Source organism: Microtus pennsylvanicus, chromosome 1 (assembly GCF_037038515.1).
Source record: "Microtus pennsylvanicus isolate mMicPen1 chromosome 1, mMicPen1.hap1, whole genome shotgun sequence".
NCBI lineage: Eukaryota > Metazoa > Chordata > Mammalia > Rodentia > Cricetidae > Microtus > Microtus pennsylvanicus.
Window position 1 is genome coordinate 186125911 of NC_134579.1, and position 22991 is coordinate 186148901.

Genomic DNA, 22991 nt, shown 5'->3' on the forward strand with positions numbered 1-22991 from the left:
TGAAATATGGTCACTGAGCTTATAGAATTTGTGATTAGACATCAACAAAATCACATGTAGAACTCCCATATTTCCCTAGTTTTCTCTTTAGCTTGCCCATAGAAAACTGGCTGTCCCCTTTACAGGCTGCCAGACCTGTGGCCTTTCTAAGTAGTTGTCATTGTTTTCTTTTTTTAAAAAAATATTTATTTATTATGTATACAATATTCTGTCTGTGTGTATGTCTGCAGGCCAGAAGAGGGCACCAGACCTCATTCCAGATGGCTGTGAGCCACCATGTGGTTGCTGGGAATTAAACTCAGGACCTTTGGAAGAGCAGGCAATGCTCTTAACTACTGAGCCATCTCTCCAGCCCCTGTCATTGTTTTCTTATGATTTTTTTTTGTGTCCCTAGCCCTGAAGAGAGGGTGGCTGTCCCTTTCCCTCACTGCCAGGCTCGCCCCTCTCTGTAACAACATGCAGCTATGCATTCTTCCCAAGCCTGTCTTCACACTGTCTCTACTTGTTAAGCCGATCAGCAGCCCCCACAGTTTCTCCTTGTGTCATTTCCACTCTCTAACAAAACTACAATGTAGTTTTGATTTTAATATCCATAAATCAATCCTCCATTCTGCTCCCTCTCAATTTCTTCTGCCATTGCAGTCTCCATTTTGAACATCTGCTTCTTTGGTCACCATCTATTTCTCTCCTGTTTAGTTATTAATATATTAATATTTTTATCACGTCATTGAGCCTTACACCTTATCTCATTTTTTAAAGCAGCTTGCTTCATGTCCTTTTGTGTCATTCCTCATCCTTCATCTATCTTGGTTTTCTTTTTCTTTCTCTTTCTCTTTATTTTTTCCAGACAAGCTTTCTCACTGGCCTGGGATTTACCAAGGAAGCCATGCTCGCAGAGAGCCCTGCCTTCACAGAGCTGGGATTACAAACACATAACACTGTACCTGGCCTCTTATATATGTCCTGGGAATCAAACTCAGATTTTCATGCTTGAGTGCTAAACATCGTTCCGACTCAGATGTCTCTTTAATCACTGGCGTTGTTCCTTAAGAAATCAGCAACAATCAGAAAAGACAGAACCACAGCTTACATGAACTCAGTGATTCCTTGATCCCATTCTGTCTCTTACCTCTTACTCTGATTCTTTCCCTTACATTGGAAGACTTAGTCTTTTCTAGAAAAGACCAGCTCTAAGGCTAGAGATGTCACTCATGGGAGAGCACTTTCACAGCATGCTTGAGGCCTAGTATTCAATCTCTAGGCAATGGGGAAAGCAACACCATGTCTTCTTTGGGCATTCTTGAGCTCACATCTTCCTCCCTTTCAAGAGCACCCTTGTTAGTCCCCTATAACATCTACATCATCATTTAAAACAGGACAAAACACACTTTTTGACTCTTCTTCCTTCTAACAACCATCATCAAAGAATTTTCTATGTCCTGTTAATAGTTTTCCTCAGTCTATTAGGACTCCTGTCACTAAAATCAAGCTCTTACTTTTGCGGCTGTGGTAGAGCCTCAGGATTTACCCTTCTTGTTCTGTCATCAGAGCTGGCTTCTAAGGATTTCCCCATTCTTTATGGAAATCTGAGTTTGAATTATTTGCTAGTCAAGGCACTGACTGAGGATTTTCAAATCCTCTGGCTCCTCCTCAGCCCTCTTTATGTTTCTCATTACTCTGATGTCAATACATGGTATAAGTGGGATCTAATGCTAATTACCTTTGTTGCCATGTAATCTTATCCAGGCACATGAGTCTCAGTACTTATATATTCTGTGATCCTATCGTATTTGCTTGTGTCTTACAATTTAACTTTAAATCTTTTCTATCATTCTAGAAGTTTTTATGGGGTGGGAAGGTAATGCTTTTTTCTTCAAGGATATTATAGCAAAGACACATTTTATTGATTAATATTGTCTCTTCCTCATGATTTCTAAATATACAATTATTTTTGAAATTAAAATCTGCTTAAAACTTTTATTCTACTTGTTTTTTGTTTTTACCGTAACACTTTGCTTCCCTTCATTTTAGAATGTGTTATGTAGTAAAAAAGGATTTTATCATTCTTACCTCTTCTTATTTTCTTAACCAGATGTCCACATATTCATTCCAGATACATTTTATTCACTATTTTGATCCATTTTCCAAAATATGTTGCTAGAATTTTGATTGAAATGCATCAAACTTCTTTATAAGGAATTGCTATATTTATACAGTTCAGTTACATTTTCGCTACCCAGAAATGTTACTCTCATCTCTCTTCAAATATTTTACATCTTAGAGTAAGCTGTTATGAAATATAGGTTATATATTTTGCATATTAAAATTGAATACATCAATTTTAATTTAACAATTTAATTTCATTGGTAAACATTGTAGTTTTGTGTTACCAGTTCATTTACTAATTAGTCTTTATTGAAAAAACTCTCTTAACATGTTTCTTAACCTATGTGAAATTCAACCATTTTTATTTGCAACCTATAAATTTTCAATTATTTATATTTATTTTATCATTGTAAATCATTGTTTTCAAATACTTTTAATTATGTTGATTCTTCCATAAACTATATCTGTAATAACTACTTTATAAATTTTAGAGATTAAGAATTATACAGAAAGTTAAGTAGACAAATAATCAACACCCTATCTAATTACTGATTTCAATATTAGTGTTGCATTCTTCTATCATAAAGCTTGGTGGTGGAGGTTCACTTATGAAAATCATTCCTTGTCATATTATGGAATATCTTTCTATTCTTGTATTCTCAGAGATACTCTCTTTAAGTAAAGCAAAGATATTAAAAATACAGCATATATTGATTGTGGAGGGTTGGATGAGAGTAAAGGCAGATTCAAAATGTGATCATCAAAAGTTTCATCAACTAAATGATGAGTGTCATGGGTAAATTAATAACCAGTGTTAACTATCCTTGAATTCCTGAAATAATTAGTGTTTGCTTTGGTGTCATAGTTTTACTTTCTCTTGTCTGTAAATTTCAACAGATAATTTGGGGAAAAGATTTAACTCACAAGTTAAATGTACAGTTTTTCTGTAGCTTTAAAGGAATACATTTGATTCATATAATTGATTCAGAATCGCTCATAAATGAGAATTTAAGTTCACTTTTTCTTAGGATGAAAGTTTCTATCTTTATGCTGTTTTCTTTGTTCACCTGGGTATTGCAGAGAGCTTTCTGCCTTAAGAATCCTCAGTGAAAGTCTATTTTCTAAGAATTCCCTAGATGAAGAAAGAAACAAATAAATACTTCCATCAAACACACACAGTTATATAAATTGTTATGACTTGAATTTTTATATTGTCCTTAGGGGCACTTACAACTTTTGAATTTAGACAACTTTATTTATCTTAGAAACAGGCCTATGAGGCAAATAAAAAACAACTATAATAACCTCATGGTTCAACCAAGGAAGCAGAAGCATACTGACTTCTCTTCTGCTGGGCTCCAGCTTAATGTTAGGCTTGTTATGTTATATATTGCAATGTCCCTGGCTTTGGTGGCGTGCCAACCCTCAGCTCTGTTATCTTGCCTCAAATCCCAGTTTCTCCTCTTCATGACTGGAAGAGCACAGTCCGTTTCTGTAGCTTTGCTGGTACTTGAGATTCCACATTTATCAAACAGTAGTAATAACAATAGCAGTAGTACCTTCTTGGAGAGTTTTTTTCAAAAATACAGATTTAATAAAATGTTCAATACACAGCTTAGAAAATAGTTTAGCAGATGGTTGACCGCATAAAAGAGGTTAAATTGGCTTGGTGGTTAAGAAAACTTGCTGTTCTTAAAAGTCCCAAGTTCAGACCCCAGCAATCAGCAGCTAACAACTACTTCTAACTTCAGTTCCAGGGGATCCAATGCCAACTTCTGGACTCCATGAGTGCTACATGCACATGGGACATACACATACATGCAAGCAAAATGCACACATAAAATAAAAATAAATTTAAAAATTTTAAATAAGATTGAAAGCACTATAAATGATAATGACCAGGTTAGTCTTCATTTATAGTCTTGAACAAACAAGCTGGTAATTAATAAACAATCGAAGCAATCTTTATGTAGTTATTATGTATAGCACTATGCAAGACTTTCTCCCTATCTTAGTTGATTTGGGTGACTGGAACAAAACACCATATCACAAGCTCATTGGCTTATACACAAAAGATATTATATCTTACAGTTTCAAAATCTGGCATGCCCTTAAGGCATCAACACATTTCGTTTCTGATGTGCACCTGTTTCCTGATCACAAAGAACATTATCTGTTAGTGTCTTTGCATGTTGGAAAGAAGTATAATAGTGGCTCCATACAGAAGATTTCGTAAGGACACAAATCCCAGTCACAAGGGTTTTACCCTAATTATCTAACCACATCTCCAAAGTAATACTTCCTAAGACCATCACATTAGGAGTTAGGACTTCAGCAAAGGATTGAAACAACACAGACATTCAACAAATTCCAAGCTAAAGCCCCCGAGGAGATGGTATTTAGAGGTGGGCACTTATTTATCCTTTTTTATTATTTTTATTTTTACTTTTATAAGCAATAAAGTATACATATTCTATATAATTATATAGAAACATGAGATTAAACAATTCTCCAAAACAAACACTACTGTATGACTACGCTCTTCCTAATCCCATATGACATTTTCAAACTTGTTTTTCTAAGAATTAAAGATTAAGACCTATATGATGTTATACTCCACAGAGGGGAGGTCGTGTGCTAATGTAAGTTAGTAGACACACATACACAAGGAGTCATGTAGATAAGTGGACAGATACACAGAATGATAAACAATAGATATTCTCACTTCATGCTCACTACACCTATTTTCACTATTATCTCTTCTATTTTTCACAAGGAAATACTGACACATTTTAGCTAACTTACATTTTAAAGATCATGTAGTTTGCAAAAATATTATTTTTATAATTATAATTAAATTTTAGAAGGAACGAAAAATACAAATCCTCTTCACTAATGTGCTCTATTGTCTGACAAATCATTAGTATCAAACTCAATTATAAGTTCTCACTTTCATGAAGCAGATATTAATTGAAGGCTATGGTATTTAAGGAATATTGTGAACTGTCTTTAATATATATAGCAACTTTGACAAAATAGATTATTCATATTTTGTAATAACTCTAATTATTAATTCTCAGAAAAAAAATGGTAGGCTTTAAAAACTCTGCCCCCAAAGTATGAAAATTGTGTTTTATTTCTGCTACAAATTGAAGCTTCTAGAATGAAATGGGGCAAATGCACACTTAGTTGATTAAGGGTTTGGTTTTGAAAGCTCGGGTGACTTATCTGCTGGAGAAGGGGCAGAATCCATAGAAGTGATTAAGAAATCCATGTGGAAAAAAGTTCAGGAATTATGAAAATAGAAAATGTATTACCAGGCTCAAAAGAAGTTAAACATCTGTCCAGGTTTCTCATTTTTTGTTTGTTTTTGTTCTGTTTAAAAACAAAAAACAAAAAAAAATCTGGAAAGAGATTGATATTGATATCTAAGGATGGCTTATTTCTATCAACTTAGACGGAAACCAGTTTTCATCAACTGTAGAAAAATAAAGTGTTCACTGAAGGGGAAAAAAGTTCCTTCAACATAGTGAGCATCCAGTCAATTGTTAGGGTTACTACAAACACAAATGACAATATGCAAGGCCTTAGATTGTACATTAGTATATTATCACAGTCCAAGGGCAGGATGATGCATCATATCACAAATACTTTTTTTAAAAAAAGTAGTGTTAGCTGGCATGTGCCTAACTATGTGTGTGTGTGTGTGTGTGTGTGTGTGTGTGTGTGTGTGTGTGTGTGTATCAGGACTGGTAGTATACAGTAATATATTGGTAGTGTACTAGTAATATAGGCCACTGTATATATGTTTTTCCTGTTTATTCTTATAATACATTAATGAGATAGGCAGTATCATTGTTTCTCTTATAATGTTTGAACTGACATGAGAGAATTAATAATTTGCTTAAGTCAAAAACAGTGAGGATGGCATCTGTTATTTGCATGTCGGGTTGTTTAAATATGCATCCAATTCTTGTTTCATGATATCCCCACAAACAAAGGTAAGAATGCAAGCCACATGTTCACAGCTGATAGATTAATGGTATATTGCTGCAGAGGACGTATAACATTTAACTCCAGAGACATCACTACTGGTATGATGTAGCCTCTGAAGCACAAGCTCAAGGTGTTTGCCAGTGCTATGGATAAGAGCTATCCAATATTACGCTACATAAAGCTGAAAAGATTTCTAATGTTTTGAATGATAGATAACATGCTAGCAGGTGACCTTATGACCCACAATTGACAATATGAAATTAGCAGGAAAAAAATAATTCAGTTCACCTGTTCATTTGTTCTTATGGCTTTTGCTACTAAGTATTTCCAATATGCCTATCTAATGGTAGGTGCTGGGCTATGAAGATGAGGATAATAGCAGCATATATAATATTAATTCGTATGATCTAGATGTGCTAATTAGACTGTAGATATACTAGATACCCATACAGGGCATTGCTGCTTGTACAAGTTCCAGAAATGAAGGCCAGAAAGACATTTATGGTGTTTCCAAATCTCAGCAAAACACCTATAATCCCCCATGTTTTAAAAGAAACTCTGAGTAGCTAGGATTGCTAAAGGCTTAGCTTATAGCAAAAGATTTAGGAAGTAATGGTGTTCTTAGATATTTGAGCATCTTCCCTGGGAGATGGGAATTAGACTTAATCAGCCCAGCTTCAGAAGGCAGAACTTAGATTACTGCCACTAGACAAGAATCAAGCAAATGTTCAGATGGTACTAGAAAAATTCTATTGCTGACAGTTGTGTTAGGTGAAGAGACCTCCCTTATGGGGTCTGTGCATTTTGTGGTACCTGAAAAAAGGCTTAGGAAGTATCCTTATAGTGTAAGATTATGTTCAGTAACTTCTCACCTTAAGTCTGAAATGCCGCATGATTGGGTTATATTTATTGGCTATGGTAGAAGTCACATGCAATCCAGCATGTAATGCAAGCATGCAGAATTTACATATTCTAATGTACTATGGAAGAAACACTAATGTGTAAACTCTGTGAATGTATTTAAGCCTATTAGGTATTCATAATATATACATTTCCTTATGCAAAAATTTCTATATAGGAGAAAATATGTGTCAAAGTTTCTAAAATAGCCATATGATTTATACGCTGTGTTTACAAAACTAGTCAGGCTGCCTTATTCACTTAACCAAGTATAGTGTGTCAGTGTATCTGTGAAGGATGGAAATTCCAGAGAAGGTTAAAATACACTGGTTTTCTTGGTAAGCAAATAATGTAAGATTTAAGATTGAAGAAAAATAAGACCAAAATCTGGGCCTCTGTATTTTTAGTATCAATCACTATATTCAAGCAACTAATTTCAGTTGTTACTGATATAACTAGATTACATAAAAACACAATTATTTTGTTGCAAAAGCCAAATTGCTCAAGACTGTTATTGAATAATTTGTCTTTGGGGCATATTTATTTTGTAATTATGAAATGTGATCTTCCTACCTTCCCTAGGAAACACATTCCTTCAATGGCTTGTTAGATAATCTGAGACCAAAATACACATGTAATTGTTTTGTTTTGGAATCATTCTCTCTCAGAGTGTTACCATGAAACATAGAAAGGCTTTGTTTAACTGCAAAGATATGTAGATTATTCTGGATGGCCAAGAAGGAAGGAGTGTGGCATTTACATCAGCATCATAATGCAGGAAATCATTTTGTCCCGCTGAACATTTTTCTGTTTTTATTAGATGTGACACCTGTCCTTTTCCATATTAAAAATCTTGACCCATCTTCTCCACGTTGCCCAGAGCATGAGCTCTTTCATCCTGTCATATAGATTAGTTGTGGCATGCTAATGCTGTTTCAATTGCTCTGTTAAGCTAGAGGAAGCTGTTAAGCCATCTTTAGGACACCAAAAAATGCTAAGGAGAGAAGAAGACATTTGACATATGAGCAGACATGAACTATCCAGGTAAAAAGATAAAATGATATTAACTGAGCGAAGGATTTACAAACCTAGAGATAGGGGAGAGGATCCATAAGTAAGGACTCCTGAGGGCTAGCTCAGTGTACATAGTCAGCACTGACTGGAGGTGAGGCTGGAGAGGAAAGTGTATATCTACATATATCCTGCTATGGAGTTATGCTTCTCAGCATTACTTTTTAGGATATTAAGGAATAAGCCATTGCTCTGACTACTCCAAATCCTGTCTTGCAAAACTAAGCTCTTAGAAATCCAGCTCTAGTTTTTCCCTCTCAACTCTCAAGTGTCTTGTTTTTTTACACTTTTGTGCTTCCTAATTGTCAGCATTTTTAAAATTCCTAAGGTGGATATAAATTCACCAAGGTAGGATTTTATTTTGTACTTTTGTTTCCTCATTTGAGTGCCTTATGACTACATCTATCTGCCTATAGCCGTACTGATTGCTGTTTGTGAAATATGATTCTACGTGGTGGGAATTTTTATACCAAAACTATCTTACTCTACACCACTTTGCATTTCTTTATGAAAATGCCTTTGAATATATTAGTGGAATACCTTCATTATGTAAACATGATAAGGAAATATTGACCAAAGTTTACAGCATCAGATTGAGCTTTCTATACTGGTAAAGAATGAGCAACATTATGCAGGGAATAGATAAATAGCATTCATATGTAGTAACAAGGCTGACCATTTTTGTGTGCATTGTCTCTTAATACATCTACTTAATCTATAGTTAAACCACCTTGGCTTAACTATGGACTTCCCCCAACAGACATGCACCAGGGCCCTGGTCTTTTAGCATTTTCCCCAACTCCTCATAGAACTAAAATTTGAGACATACTTAAATTTGTATTTGCTAATTTTGAATATACACAGAAATAGATTTAGGTAAAAACAGAAGCTCTTATTGATAATCTAGTTACCACACTTGGCATCAGTTTCTTAAAGCTACTGGAATCAAGAATTGATAACTGCAAGCTTTCTCTCTCCCTCCTTCTCTCCCCCTTTCTCTGTCCATATTGCTGTGGAACTTTATGATACAGTACATTGTAACTTCTTGTACATGAACAGCATCCCTTCCTCCATTTTCTTTTACAGAACTGTCAGCATCACACTGCTGGTGATTTCTGTGAACGATGTGCCCTTGGCTACTATGGAATTGTCAGGGGATTGCCAAGCGACTGTCAACCATGTGCTTGTCCTCTGATTTCTCCCAGCAACAAGTAAGATTGATACATATAAGCATATTTTCCCATTAGTAATTCCATCTGCCTAGAACATAGACTATTTATGATTTGCCAATCTTTTCAGTAGACAAAAAATATTTACAAGCCACAGATTTTTAAAAATAAGATAAAAACACTACCAAAATCAGTATGTATACATCCTACGACTCATTTTTCTTTTAAAACCTTCCTGCAAGTAAATAATACTTATTAATAAAATGTAAATATCAATATTGACATTATATTTGCATCTGAGACAAGTGATGCATGTTCAAACACATAGTTTTATGAATGCTCAGTTCTAGCATGAGCTTGCACTTTACACTCTGAAGGATTGCTGGAGTGAATACCAAATCACATTTGTGGCTGGTTCATTTCATTATATACGTTAGAGTCAATATTGGGAAATAATTACCAAAAAGGCAGTTGAACATGGCCAATGAAATTTGGGTAACTTACTAATAAGCTTTTTCTAAAATGTCAGTATCAGTTAGGAGCACAGACCGCTTTCTGTCCATATGGTTTGAGCTGGGTACCATGGAAACACCACCACAAGGGGAAAAGTGGTGAAGTATCCTTTTTCTCATGCTGTCGGAGCCTTCTGCCTTGGTTTATATCAACTGTTGTTGCAAACCCCACAATGTTTTTATCTACCTTTTTGATAAGACTATCTGGACTTCCTATTAGGTGACTTGTGTACTTCAATCTCTACGTGAGAAAGCAATTTCCTTCTAAGAATTTGTTTTTTAAAAGAAGGTTTCACAGTTTGTCTACAACTGAAATTCTGGATGCCTTAAGTGTAAAAGAACCATGAAGCCTTGTAGACAAAATGAACTTCCACTGACACACATTTATCTTTAGCTTTGTATGCGTCCTGAAAACAGTTATGTACAAATTACCCCCGTTTCCTCTGCGTGAGTATAATTCTTTCCAGGATGTCAAGCATAAATTGTTAGGTATGGTGGATATTGATGAAGATAAAATATATGATCTCATTGTTCAAGTACAAAATGATAGGTGTATGAAATGGAAAATTATTTCTTTATTTCCCTTTCCCAACCCTCCCTCTGGTGTTCATACTTAAACAAGGGATGCCATTTATTTTGTTGTTTATTAAAATGTGAGCCATTTGAATTAAAAATAATCAATAATAATTCCCTTTTGGTTATACTGTAATACTCGCAGCTACAGAGATTGTAAAATAGAATTTTGTCATTTCTTAGAGATGCTTTTTATAAAATATGGGGATAAAAACAATGGTCACAGAATTCAAAGTCACAAATACCATTCTCAATTGTGAAAGAGTCCAGAATATGTCAGAGGAAGAATAGATTGTTTTTTGTAGGTTTGTGTAGTAAGAAATTATATGCACAGATGCTTAGAAAACAAAATGCAAGGCATGTTTCAGAGCTAGTAAGTCTCAGTTTGGAGTGTGGGGAATAAAGGACTCTGCAACTACTGCTGAAAATGGCCAGGAGAAAGGAGACTGTATCAGAGAAGTCTTTGAGGGCCAATCTATACAATGACTATTTAACTTCCTATGTTAATTTAAAACATAGTTTTCTTCTATTTAAAAAAAAACTTATTTGATCAGAGCTACATTTTTAGAAAGCCTTCTAGGTTAGAACTGAATACAATAAAATGAAGCAGGTGAAGAAGAAAAGCAGAGTCCAATCAAAGGGAGGTTGTGCTAGTGCAGGCAAGAGGTAATGAGAGCTGGAAGCCAAGTAACAATCAGGAGGGCAACAATCACAGGGAGGAGTGTGAGAAACTTCTTACACACAGCGCTACACGACTGATAGATAATTAGGGATAAGAAGAGAGAGTCCAGGCAAGAGTTGAGGACTGATGGTTTTAGCCATCTTGGCCCCCAAATGCTGGAGCCATGAACTCACCCAGGAATATCGGGAGAGAACTGCTGCTGAAGACAGGTAATTTATGGTTTAAATGGGTTCAAATTGATGTGAAAGGTCTGTCAGAATAGAAATATGCAAATAGCTGCACGGAATGGAAATCTGAAAATTGCAGGAGCAGATGAAGGGAGAAATATGTTAATAAATGAATTAAAGTCAGATTGCATTTCCCAGGTTGTTGCTCCTCAAGGGAAGCACATAGAAAGAAGGCAAAATGGGGCTTCTTTAAGTGATAGAAGTCTTCATTCCCTGAAAATGGAATACAAATGCAGGGGAGAAGCCAGACAGACCAGAACCTTGGGCAGTATTGTCACTGGCAACACCTAGCAAGCATCCAGCATTGTTCTCTCTGTCCTCTCAAAGGAGACTGGGCAAATGTAGCAGCTTCTAAGTGGGGGCATGACTACTGAAAGTTGCCAATAGTGGAAGTGAACTTTAAATAGAAAGAAGTCTTAGGAAACCCTGCCAGTTTTAAGAAATTACACAGATACAATACCAGCTTGGTTGGTTAGCAGAATCAACAAAACATTTTATTCATATTTTTTATTTCATAATTTGGTTTGTACTATTTCAGTAGAAACTTTATATCAAGGAACTTTAAAGACTCAAAACATCATCCTTGCAGGCAGAATGGCATTCAGACTTTATCCACCACAACCATAAGTCACCCTTTTTAAATATCACAGCCTACGTATGGACACCCAAATATGCATGCGTGTATCCCACCACTTACTCAATTTTCTCATCATACATTTTAGATCGATTTCATGACCCACTAATCTCACCAGCTGTAGCTTGGAACACATTAGCCCAATTAACAAAAAGATCTACGGACAGTAAGAAGGTTAAGAGGCAAAGTAGAAAAGCTAGTCAGGGCAAAGAGGGCCACTTTTTCCCCCAGAGTGTGAAAATAGATTCTGAGCTACAGATGGGAGAGGTGAAATGTCTTATTCTAGTAACTTCAGTATGTAGTCCATAAGAAATAAAAGGTAAGGAAGATACCGTGATGGCCAGCTCACGGCCACAGCATTTGCTTCTTTCTCTCGTATCAAATCAATTACTTTAAATCTTCAGCAGTTTGACTCAGTGGCACCATTTACTCACTGTGGGTTGTTCTACTACACACACCCAAGGAAAGAGCAGACGTGAAGGCAGCATCAGAAACCTAGTTTGGGGGGGTGGCAAAAAAACAAAAAAAAAACCTAGTTCAGCCTGTCTTTGCAAGCTATGGCCCGTAGCACCTTTCCACGTGATGTCCATGTTACAGCTGCTTGCTTATTTCTGAACATCATAGAAATCTTGGTTCTCACAAAGACCCGAGATAAAGTGTATAATACGCAGTGCAGTTCTCAGAATCCAGTTGAAGGACCATTTCTGTTTCAATCATTTCCCCAGCCCAGCATGCCTTAGTACTTTTTCATGCCACTAATGCATGGTACATCATGTCTTGACTTCAACCAGATGCTCTTTCACATACTGAAATCCTGAATAAGAGAGAAAACATGGACATGTGTCCTATCCTAACTTTCTGTATGGATTACACATAACTGTGCATTCCATGAAGATAAAGGTATGTTAGCTATTTCTTTGGCCAATCAATCTTTAATTCAATGCTATCTTCCTCATGTTGGGAATATATAAGCAAGAAAAATAATCCTATTTCTTGCTCTCTCAGATCTTGTATTTTTCAAAAGTAAGACAGTGAGCAAAGAGGCATGTAATGGAATATATATGTTAAGACAGTGCTTCCAGGAAAAAGCAAGTAGCCACAAAGGATGGGTTTGCAACATTTTCAGTAAGGGTTAGTGACCTCCACACACATTTGTGGCTGATGCAGTGATGTGGATGAAGTAGAAGAATGAGCCTCTGGAAGAGCAGCAAGATTAGACCACCTGACTTCAGCAGGCCTCTGCCTGACCCCTGACTGGCAGAGACCAGGTAAACATGACTGGAGGGAGTGGGGTGAATGCAGAAGACAGCAGAAAGGTGAATGCTAGCAATTTCAGAGAGGTCAGAGGCAGCACGATATAGGATAGAGTGATGAAGCCACCGAGAGCAGCTCTGGTGACATTTATACATCAAGCAACATTTTGATGGAGTACAAAAGTAGGGGACAGCATTGACACTGTGCATTTAGCACTGGAGATAGAAGCCTAACCATTGACTACGCTTAGGGAAATAAAGTGCATTGTTTTTCAGAAGAGAAGAAAATCAGCTTTATATGTTAGAGTCTACACAGTATATAAAGCTCTCAGGATGAAGGAAGTTGCTTAGAAATCACATCTTTTAAGACACATTAACAAATGAACACCACAACATAGATGTAGTCAAGAAGCAGCCTACAAGCAGGGATCAAAACCAGAAGGAAGTGGTACCCAGAAGGCTAATCAGCACTGAAATCCACAGAGGGTCTCGCACAAAATGAACCCTGTAAATTTTACAAGCTGTGTGGTGGCACATTTGAAACTGGTCACCACAGGGACTGAGAAAAGGCTGGTGACTAAGAGAGACACACAAGGGTTTCCAAATGATCCTGCAGAAGAGATGAGAGTCAGGGTTAGAGAGGGGAGTAGGAGATGTGAGGAGAAAGACTGGACACTGACTTTAGGGAAATGAGACTCATACATGCTCCTTCCAAAGCTCTTTGAAATGCCTAAAGGAAAAATCAAAGTCCATTACAAAAAAAGCAGTTTGTGTCAGCTCATCTAAGATTGCCACACTCCAATACTGCATTTTTAAAGATACTTATATATTCATTTATTTAAGACTTTATCACTTTACAAATATGGACTGTAATTTCATTCTATTGCCTAGTCTAGAATCTGCTTCCTAAACCAGTGTATGACTATCAATGGAATGTGTGTGTGCATGTGCCCACACATATGTTTTCAGCCTCAAGTTTTACGTAAAAGAACGAAAAACTTGACAGATGTACCTGTTATGAGCTTGGGGATTCCAAGTTCTTGGGAACACAAGTTGATGGGATAGCAAAACTGTGAGTAGTAGATTTAAGTATTTGCATATTTCGTACAGTTTATAAAAGTTAAAATTTAGCATCCATTCACAAACCATAGATTTATATGAATTTCACACATCTAGCTATAACAAGTTGCCACCCAATGATGCCCAAACCCAAGACTATGATTGTAGTATGTGCTGCCATATGGATTTTGATCTGTATTGCTTCTTGGCATGGACAGATTTGAAAGACCTCAAACAATAAGATGGAATATCTGAAGCATCACCGCTTGACAGCCAGGAAGTTCTCTCTTCCTAAGTTCCTAATGCTCCATGAAGTGTTATCCAGTGGGAATGAAGCACTGGTTTGAGAAAAGTTTGCTACAAACCCAAACTGTAGGATAATTTAGTTTAGTTTTTGAGTCTTATGATGTCCTCCCTCCCCCTGCACAGTCAGGTAAAAGGCAGTTCTCGAGCTGTGCTCTGACTATGGTAAGTGTGTGTGTGATAGGGAAGTTAGCAGTTACTTCAAAGCCTGGAGAATAGTGAGCAGATTTTGTTCATTTTCATATAGAAAGCTCTGTCTTCTTGTTACACATTAAATCAAATTACTTTGTGGACTTCGTTAGAATGTTGAAATCTGGATAGACTGGGAAATGTGCTGTTGTGTTCTGTATGGAGTAGCTATTCACACTCCACATGTTGAACTGCCAGTGGCAAGTGGACTGAGATTTCAAGGAAAAAATTACACGGTTTTCTGTCTACTCTTTTTTTGCTTGGTTTTTAACCTGAAAGGCATTCCATGATCCCTGACCGACTATAAGACACATGCACACAAGTTCCTATCTTTGTGAGATCTTGGCTGAATATTTAATATTTACATAGATTACCTAAAATCATTTTAAAAATCCCCAAATGCTGTTACTTTTAATGTGGTACCTTATTAATTCATCAAAATGAACCAATCTCTCATTAGTGGTATTTAATTGTTTTTGACATAAATAAGAAATATATCAACATTTATAAATATATTTATCACCCCACCCTTCAAAATGTCCCAATGACCTTAATAATGGGTGGAAATACCGAATTTGACCAAACACATGATTAACATTTTATGTGGTTTTTTTTTTTTTTTTTGATTCAGTTTCAGCCCCTCCTGTGTGCTGGAAGGTCTGGATGACTACCGCTGTACAGCCTGCCCTCGGGGGTACGGAGGACAGTACTGCGAACGGTACGATTAGCAAGGGCCATGATTCTATTCATTGTTTCTGGATTTTCATCATTTCTCTTTGAGTAATTAATACTTTAAAACTATTTCCTTAGCTCTAGAATTGCTTCTTTAAAATGCTGTTTGCTTTAACTTCAAGTTGAGACCTCGTGATCCCAAAGAATTCATGATTGTTTAATTTATGTTTTAGTATAAACAAAGTCAGATATAATATTAAAAGAACAAACTGCAGGGTTTTTTTTTCCCAAAGCTTTTTAGTAGCTATGGAAACTGAGAAGCTGATTACATTGTTCTCAGTTAGTTCACTGGCCAAAAGTGTCTAGCAATGACTTCACACGTGCCGTTGCTCATAGCACGATGGCTGTGTACCAGTAGGGTTTTGTATATTCTGCAATTAGGTAATGAGGGTAGTTAATTAGTCCCACCCAGAAAACAAAGTGTTAAGTTATTGAGCTTCTTCTTAATAGGTATCCATGTTCTTCAAAGGTTTTTTACAAGTCAGAAAATATAAAATCTGATAAAGCACCATTGAACTGAATTTAGTTCCATGCAAATGCTAAGGGACATAATCCTAGCTTGACTATCTCTTAGGCACTAAATTCACATCTTCCAAATACAGATTTACATGAGATCAGGAAAACAGATGTTCAGATGGTTATAGCCACCCCTGATATTTCAGACACTGCAAGAGAACTGATACTAACCATTATCAAGATAAACATATTTTGTGATCTTAGTAGTGGGTAGCAATTTAGTAGTTTTGTAGCAATTCATGGGTTTAGCTTAGTTCCAGCAACCCAACTGAGTGCCTTTTTCCTACCTACTTAACACTGTCTTCCTGATGATGGGAAGTGTAAGGACCCTGCCGGTGTCCTGTTTAGGCTCCTTCAATAGAAAGAGGTGTGGTTAGCCTGTGGACTGCCTTCATCTTTCTCTTGATGGTTTACAGTCAATGATATACAGGAAAGAATGGATTTCAAAACTCTATATCATTTGTCTCAAAGCAGATCAAATTCAGATACTCTCTTCAAATTCTAGAATTTTCTGTATTTATTTCTATATATAAAGCCAAGATTGAAAACTCACCTGAAATCACACTTACTTACAGTTTATCCAAAGCCTGTTTGCCTACTTCACTAGAGTTTCCTAGGAGATCCTGAAACCATTAATCATTTTTCAAAACTAAATAACTATTTGTTGTCATTTCCTATAAAGTACTTAAGATCCTTTTATACAACCAGCAATGGTTATATGGATGATGACAATGAAATGAGTGTAGTAACTAGATATAAGTTTAGTAAATTCCAATAAAATCTATATGTTTGTAAGATACATTCTCAAAGATCTGTATGTATAACAGCACATAATATTCATCATCTTCATAAATGTACAGAATGGGGCACCCACTCTGCCCATATCACTGAGAATTAGCAGAGATTAAACACTTATACTACAAACACCCCAAAAGATATTCATTTATTTGAAAGATGCATACATCATTTAGACATAGATAATAATGATAAAGCTATATCTTCTGTATGTCTACCTCATCCTTTGGGATTATATTTAGCTGAATATTCATTTAATTCTCTTGTAAACACCAATAGGATCATGACTGAAAGCAACCCTGGATACCAATTTTATCATCTTTAGCAACTTATTATGTAACTATTTTTTATGCTGTAGCTAACTTTATAAATTGAGATTATCATTCACTATCTGCCATAGCAGGTCTGCAGAAAAGACTAGAAAAATGTATAGCAAGATTACAATTACTGTCTGAAGCAGAGTGATCACAGAAATCCATCATCTTAATATGCATTAATGTAGACTCAGTAGGAGATGGTAGTTCATGCAGTTTTTGGATAAGCAGGATTATATACTATTAAATGTGAATGGTTTGAATTGTTTTTGCAATTCTCAGATGTTGTTATAGCTTTGAATTTATCATCTCTAACATAGAAGCAATTAGATTATATTTCCCTTAAAAAATTGCTTCCATTCAGCTAAATTAAAGCAAAGGTCTTGGTTAAATTTTTATTGTAACCTTCCAGATAAATTTGTTCCACTTCTGAGAGCTTCTTAGATCATTTAAATCACCTTTGACCTGCCCAGTGCAGTGAGGCTCTAAAACAGCTTGTGCCTCTGGTTGTCCCTATAACACAGAAGCCCTTCCCTATGCTCCATCTTCATTAGTCTTGTAATGAACCCTTGGAAGATTTAATAAAACTGAACCTGCTAAAAATGCACTCATTTCAGGTGTGGATGTTAGGAAATAACTTCAGGGCTTTTATTTAAATAATATTTTCATAGAACACTTGTTATCTGATATTAGAATGGTAATGAACAAGTCAGGCCTGGGAATACAGACCCATCCATCATGAGAGCTCCTCAGGAGGCTGAGGCAGGAGGATGGCATGTTCAAAGCCTTGTCTGGGCTACAAACTGAGTTCAAGGCCAGCCTGTACAACTTAGTGATAGCTTTTCTGAAAACGAAAAAGGAAAAGAGATTCAGAGTATAGGTTTTCATATGCAAGACCTAAGACTCAATCCATAGTAGTACACACACACACACACACACACACACACACACACACACACACACACACACCAGCACATTTAGCGATGTGGCTTTCATTAATCTCCATTATTTTGTCCTTTTCCAAACTAGGTGTGACACACACACACACACACACACACACACACACACACACCAGCACATTTAGCGATGTGGCTTTCATTAATCTCCATTATTTTGTCCTTTTCCAAACTAGGTGTGCCCCAGGCTACACTGGCAGTCCAAGCAGCCCTGGAGGCTCCTGCCAAGAATGTGAGTGTGACCCTTATGGCTCCCTGCCTGTTCCTTGTGATGCAGTCACAGGCCTCTGCACGTGCCGCCCGGGAGCCACGGGAAGGAAGTGTGATGGCTGCGAACATTGGCATGCACGCGAGGGCGCGGAGTGTGTCTGTACGTATACTAACTTAGCTGCTGGTTCTGTGGGCCTGGCTTCCACGTCGGTCTCTGTTCCAATAAGGCCGCTATTTCCTTGTTTGCAGTAGCTATTGCTACTCCGCACCTCCTCCGAAGCTATCTACCCACCTTCCACTGTTACCATGCTGTTTTTGTCTCTGTCCCGCTGAGCCAAGAGCAGCAGAGAAAATCCTCAGCATGCTTTAGTCAGTTCATTGAAGACCTACAACAAAGCTCCTCCAGGCAAGTCTTATTTTTGCCCCTCTCAGGATTTCCATTTTGCCTAAAGTTGGCATTGCCTTTTGTGACAGATTAAAGATCCAAGTCTATTAAATCTTTTAGAATCCTCCTGAATTTGTAATTGGCTGGGTAGGCACTTTAAGCCTTGGATTACAACTGACTTCTTTCAACCAGCTTTTACATAATGCTTTGAATCTTCATCTCAAACTGTAAACCCTGGGTGCAGTTACAATGCACCCAAGTGTTTGGTTTTTCTTCCGTACAGAGTAAACAGTGGGAAAATGGCTTATTTTCTTCCTCCCTCCCCCTCCCCTTCATCTACCTCTCTCTCTCTCTGTCTCTCATCTTTCCTGATTCTGGATTCAGTGTTGAAATTACATTGGGTACTGGAGCTTACTTACACTAATTCAAATCTAGAATACGTTATTTATAAACCTAAAAGGGGAGTGTTGATCCATGCTATGCTTTTTCTTATGTTTGTTTTGTCGTATTTTACTGCAGTCTTTACATATTTCAGTGTGTTTATGCATGACTGTCTTTCCTGTTTTCATGTCTTATGTGTGCCTGACTCTGAGTTGCATTTCGAGAACTTTCGCTTGTGTGTGCTCTGGTTTCCTAAAAAGCTGCCTCAAAAGCTAAGGCTGGGTTTAAAATCAGGTCAACACCATAAGACTGGAGTGTTTGGGAAGATGCATTACAAAACAAGCAAAACAAAAACAAAAAAACAACTGGGCAGGGGACTGAAGAGATTGCTCAGAGGTTAAGAGTACTTGCTGCTCTTGCAGAAGATCCAAGTTCTATGCCAAGCCCCATGTCAGGAGGTTCAAAATGTCGGTAACTCCAGCTCAAGGGGATTCAAAGCGCTCTTCTGGCTTCCACAGGCACCTGCACTCATGCACGCATGCTCACACAGAAACACACATGCCTATGCGGATATACAAAGAATTTTTAAAATCTAAAACAGGGTCTTCTTTGTAGTTCAGCTCTCTTTGATGAAAACACATAGCGCTTGAAGTAAATAAGAAGGGCTATGTATGGCTACGACTCAGGGTCTGAGCCCTTATATTGCCTTTGCCACACGATGGAGAAAAATAAGCAAAAACAAGTGTAAGTGTTGGTGTGAGGAAAGACTGTAAATGTAGTACACCGAAACGTTAGTTTGATAGTGCTGTTATTATATACACAGACACATATATACAGAGAGAGAGACACACGCATGCATGTGTGTGTGTTTGTATCCACTCTAAGTGTGTTTATCTTAAAGATAATTTTTGGGTAGACCCCAGACCAGCAAGAGAGCTTTGCAGGCAAAGGCCCTTGCCACCAATTCTCACAATTTCACTCGATTCCTGAACCCCACCCAGAGGGAGAGAAGTGACTTCCACAAGTTGTCCTGTGACCTGCCCACCTGCACTGCAGCATACAGGCACACATACATAAAAGCAAACAAACAAATAAATGCTTTCATTGCATGCCAAATATTCTACAGCACTGCTTTTGAATAACTTTATTTACAATGAGTATAACTCGCTAATTCATATATAGACACATTTCAACAATTTGACAGTAAATTATTTTATTAATTATTCAGACATCAATTTAGAAACTGTTTGATGTGGTATGTAGAAATTAAATAGTAGCACATTAAAGTCAGCAAAAGATGAAAGCAAAGGATTACTTTCTAAACGTCTATTTTAAAAAGAATTGTGATTTTTCCAGTCAATTTAGCTTCATGCTCTTTTTCTGGTGATCAGTTCTTAACTTACATATTAAAAACATGTATCATAAGAAAACTTAACTCATCACTGCTGTGTATCTCTATTTTTCACATGTTCCATCTGATATTTATTAAGTTCTGACCCTTCACTGACAGAGGCACATGACTCTCAGTGTCTAGTAACATTATTTTTACAAGCAATTCTTTTGCACCTATTGAACGTGGTGTTCACATCCATTACTGTGTCCTGGAGACTTTCATTTCCTTCTGGAATATTATAGTGATCTTTATCCCATAAAAATGTTAAATTGTGGGACTGTTTGGCTATCTAGACCCCTCTTCTACATTATTAGCAGTTGTGTTGTGTAAGTTGACATTTTTTTTCTATAGCCTTCCTCCAGGCTTAGTGGACCCTCTTGCTTCTGGGCCTGCCTGCCTCCCTTCTTTAGGTTTACCCTAAGAGCTGCCACACAGAACAGCTGTAGACTTTCCTTCCTTTCCAATCTTTTATAGTTTCTACAGTTTAGAACAAACACACTGTGCTTTTCTTATGCTGCTCCCTTCCCCCAGCTCCCAGCTCCTGCTTCGTACCCCTACTTTGAAAATGACTCACGAAAACAAGACTCAGTGAGGACAAAACTCTGGCTCATTCTCAATTCTCTTTGCAAGAGACTTCTCTATCCCCAAGCTAAATTAGATCAAGAGACCAAAGAATAGATTGACTTGGTGTGTCTTATCTGTAGGGCCTGCCTACTTTATCACATGGGATCACAGTGGACTTTTTATTAAGTGGGGTGGGTGGGGTGAGAGTTAAGAGAAGAACCTCAGTGAGGGAGACAGAACATGAGAAGGAGACAGGAAAATGAATGTGCTGGTGTCAATGCATGTGGTGTTGACTGCAAAAACGATAACCGCTCTGCTTGGTAGAAACTAGGTAACACACCAACAGTTTATTTGTAAGGATTATATGAGAATTTATTTTCTTCTCTTTTATTAATTATCTAAGAAATACAATCAAAATGGACTCATATCACATATTTAAATGTTTTTTAGTTTTATTTTTTATTCATTTCTAAAATTTTTCATCGTGTATAGTCATTGCTCATGCTACTGTATTACATAGAACATTTGTATACAAGGTTATGACTAGGCTCCTTCAGTATGTTATTCTAGGGGAGTTGTGCATTTGTAGAAAGAATCTGTAGACCCACTATTTGCTTAATAAAAGATATAAATTTATGCTTTAGAATTTGGACAAAGCATAACGAATGAAGAAATCATAATTTGCCTGTCACTGCCTAAAATTCTATAAATGTCTGTTAGTTGTTTATGGGCGTCATTTGTCAGAAAGCCAAGATAACACTTTCCTGTATATAAAAAGGACTTTTCTATTCCTGGTGTGCTGGTGAATACTTGGAACCCAGCGCTTGGGGACAACAGACAAGAACATCAGCAGTTCAAGGTCATTTTTGGCTACTTTGTAAGTTTGAATACAACCTGGGTTTCATGGCACCCTGACTCAAACAGAAGTTAAGTGCTAGGGGATTAGAGAATTTCCTACAAAATACACTCATTTTATATATTATATTTACATTATAATAATGCTAAATTTACACGATAATCTTTTCATTAGGAAAAATGGAGATCCCAGAGTCTCTCAGTAAGCTGATATTAGCCCCATCACAATGGTTAACTCTACCAAACAAAATCCATAGAAGGTCCTACTGAACCCCAAGTACCTTCAGCTTCCTAGTTCAGACATCAGGCATCCCCCAAAGCATTCCTCTCACCACCAAGAGGTTCATCAAAGTAGCAATTTGTAGAAGCTCACCTTGCCTTGGAGCTTGCCATGTTCAGCTCTCCATACACTCCTGTTCGTTCTTGCAGAATATCTGTACATATTACTGAAAACAGCTTTGGGCCTTACCTCAGCTCGCTGGTGATTAACATCAAAAGAATTCAGACAAGACACACAGAGCATAGTGTAGAAGACAAGTAAGGTGTAGGAGAGGAACATGAAACTCACTAGGATGAGGCTGAACAACAACCAGAAAAACTATTTTAACTTGCGTGTTAGATGGGCTTTAGGTTATTGGTTTTTCAAAAATATTTCACTGAATTTGAAAATTTCCATTTATTTTATTTATTGTATGTGTGTGTGCCTGTGTGTACCTGTGTGTACTTGTGTGTACATGTTTGGGCGCATAATGGCCACAGCATGTGTACAGAGGTCAGAGAACAACTTTCAGGAATTGCTTTCTCTCTCCACCTTGTGAATCTAGATAATCAAACTCATACTGGTAAGTTTGTGAGCAAGTGCCTTTACCTGCTGAGCCTTCCATGGGTCATTCTTCTTTGCTCTCTCTTTCTTAGGGGCTGTCTCTAAGATTTAAGATCTCATATATTTAATTAAGATCCATACATATTCATCAGAAGTTGTCCACAGAGTCTTGCTTCTTTGAACTGGAAAAGATACATTAGACTGGTACTTAGACTAATTCCATGCCTTTTCTTTTTTCTTGTCTCTAAGCATCAAACCCAGATGTTTCTTTGCATGCTATTCTGACATTCCACTACTGAGCTACATCCCAGCCCAAATTTATCAGTTTAAAGCAAAGAAAAAAGGAGTTACTTAAGACAGCTGAACAATTTTATTCCTTAGGTGTATTTGTAA

General features: G+C 37.0%; 1 protein-coding gene across 3 annotated transcripts in view; it reads left to right on the forward strand.

Annotated features, from left to right (window-relative positions):
• Positions 1-22991, forward strand: part of Lama2 (laminin subunit alpha 2) — a 579970-nt gene that overhangs the window by 411158 nt on the left and 145821 nt on the right. For all 3 annotated transcript variants that reach the window (XM_075946853.1, XM_075946864.1, XM_075946871.1), the window contains 3 exons: positions 9160-9284; positions 15306-15392; positions 18164-18357. In XM_075946853.1, the coding sequence (XP_075802968.1) occupies positions 9160-9284; positions 15306-15392; positions 18164-18357 (406 nt within the window). The remainder of the gene's footprint in view (positions 1-9159; positions 9285-15305; positions 15393-18163; positions 18358-22991) is intronic.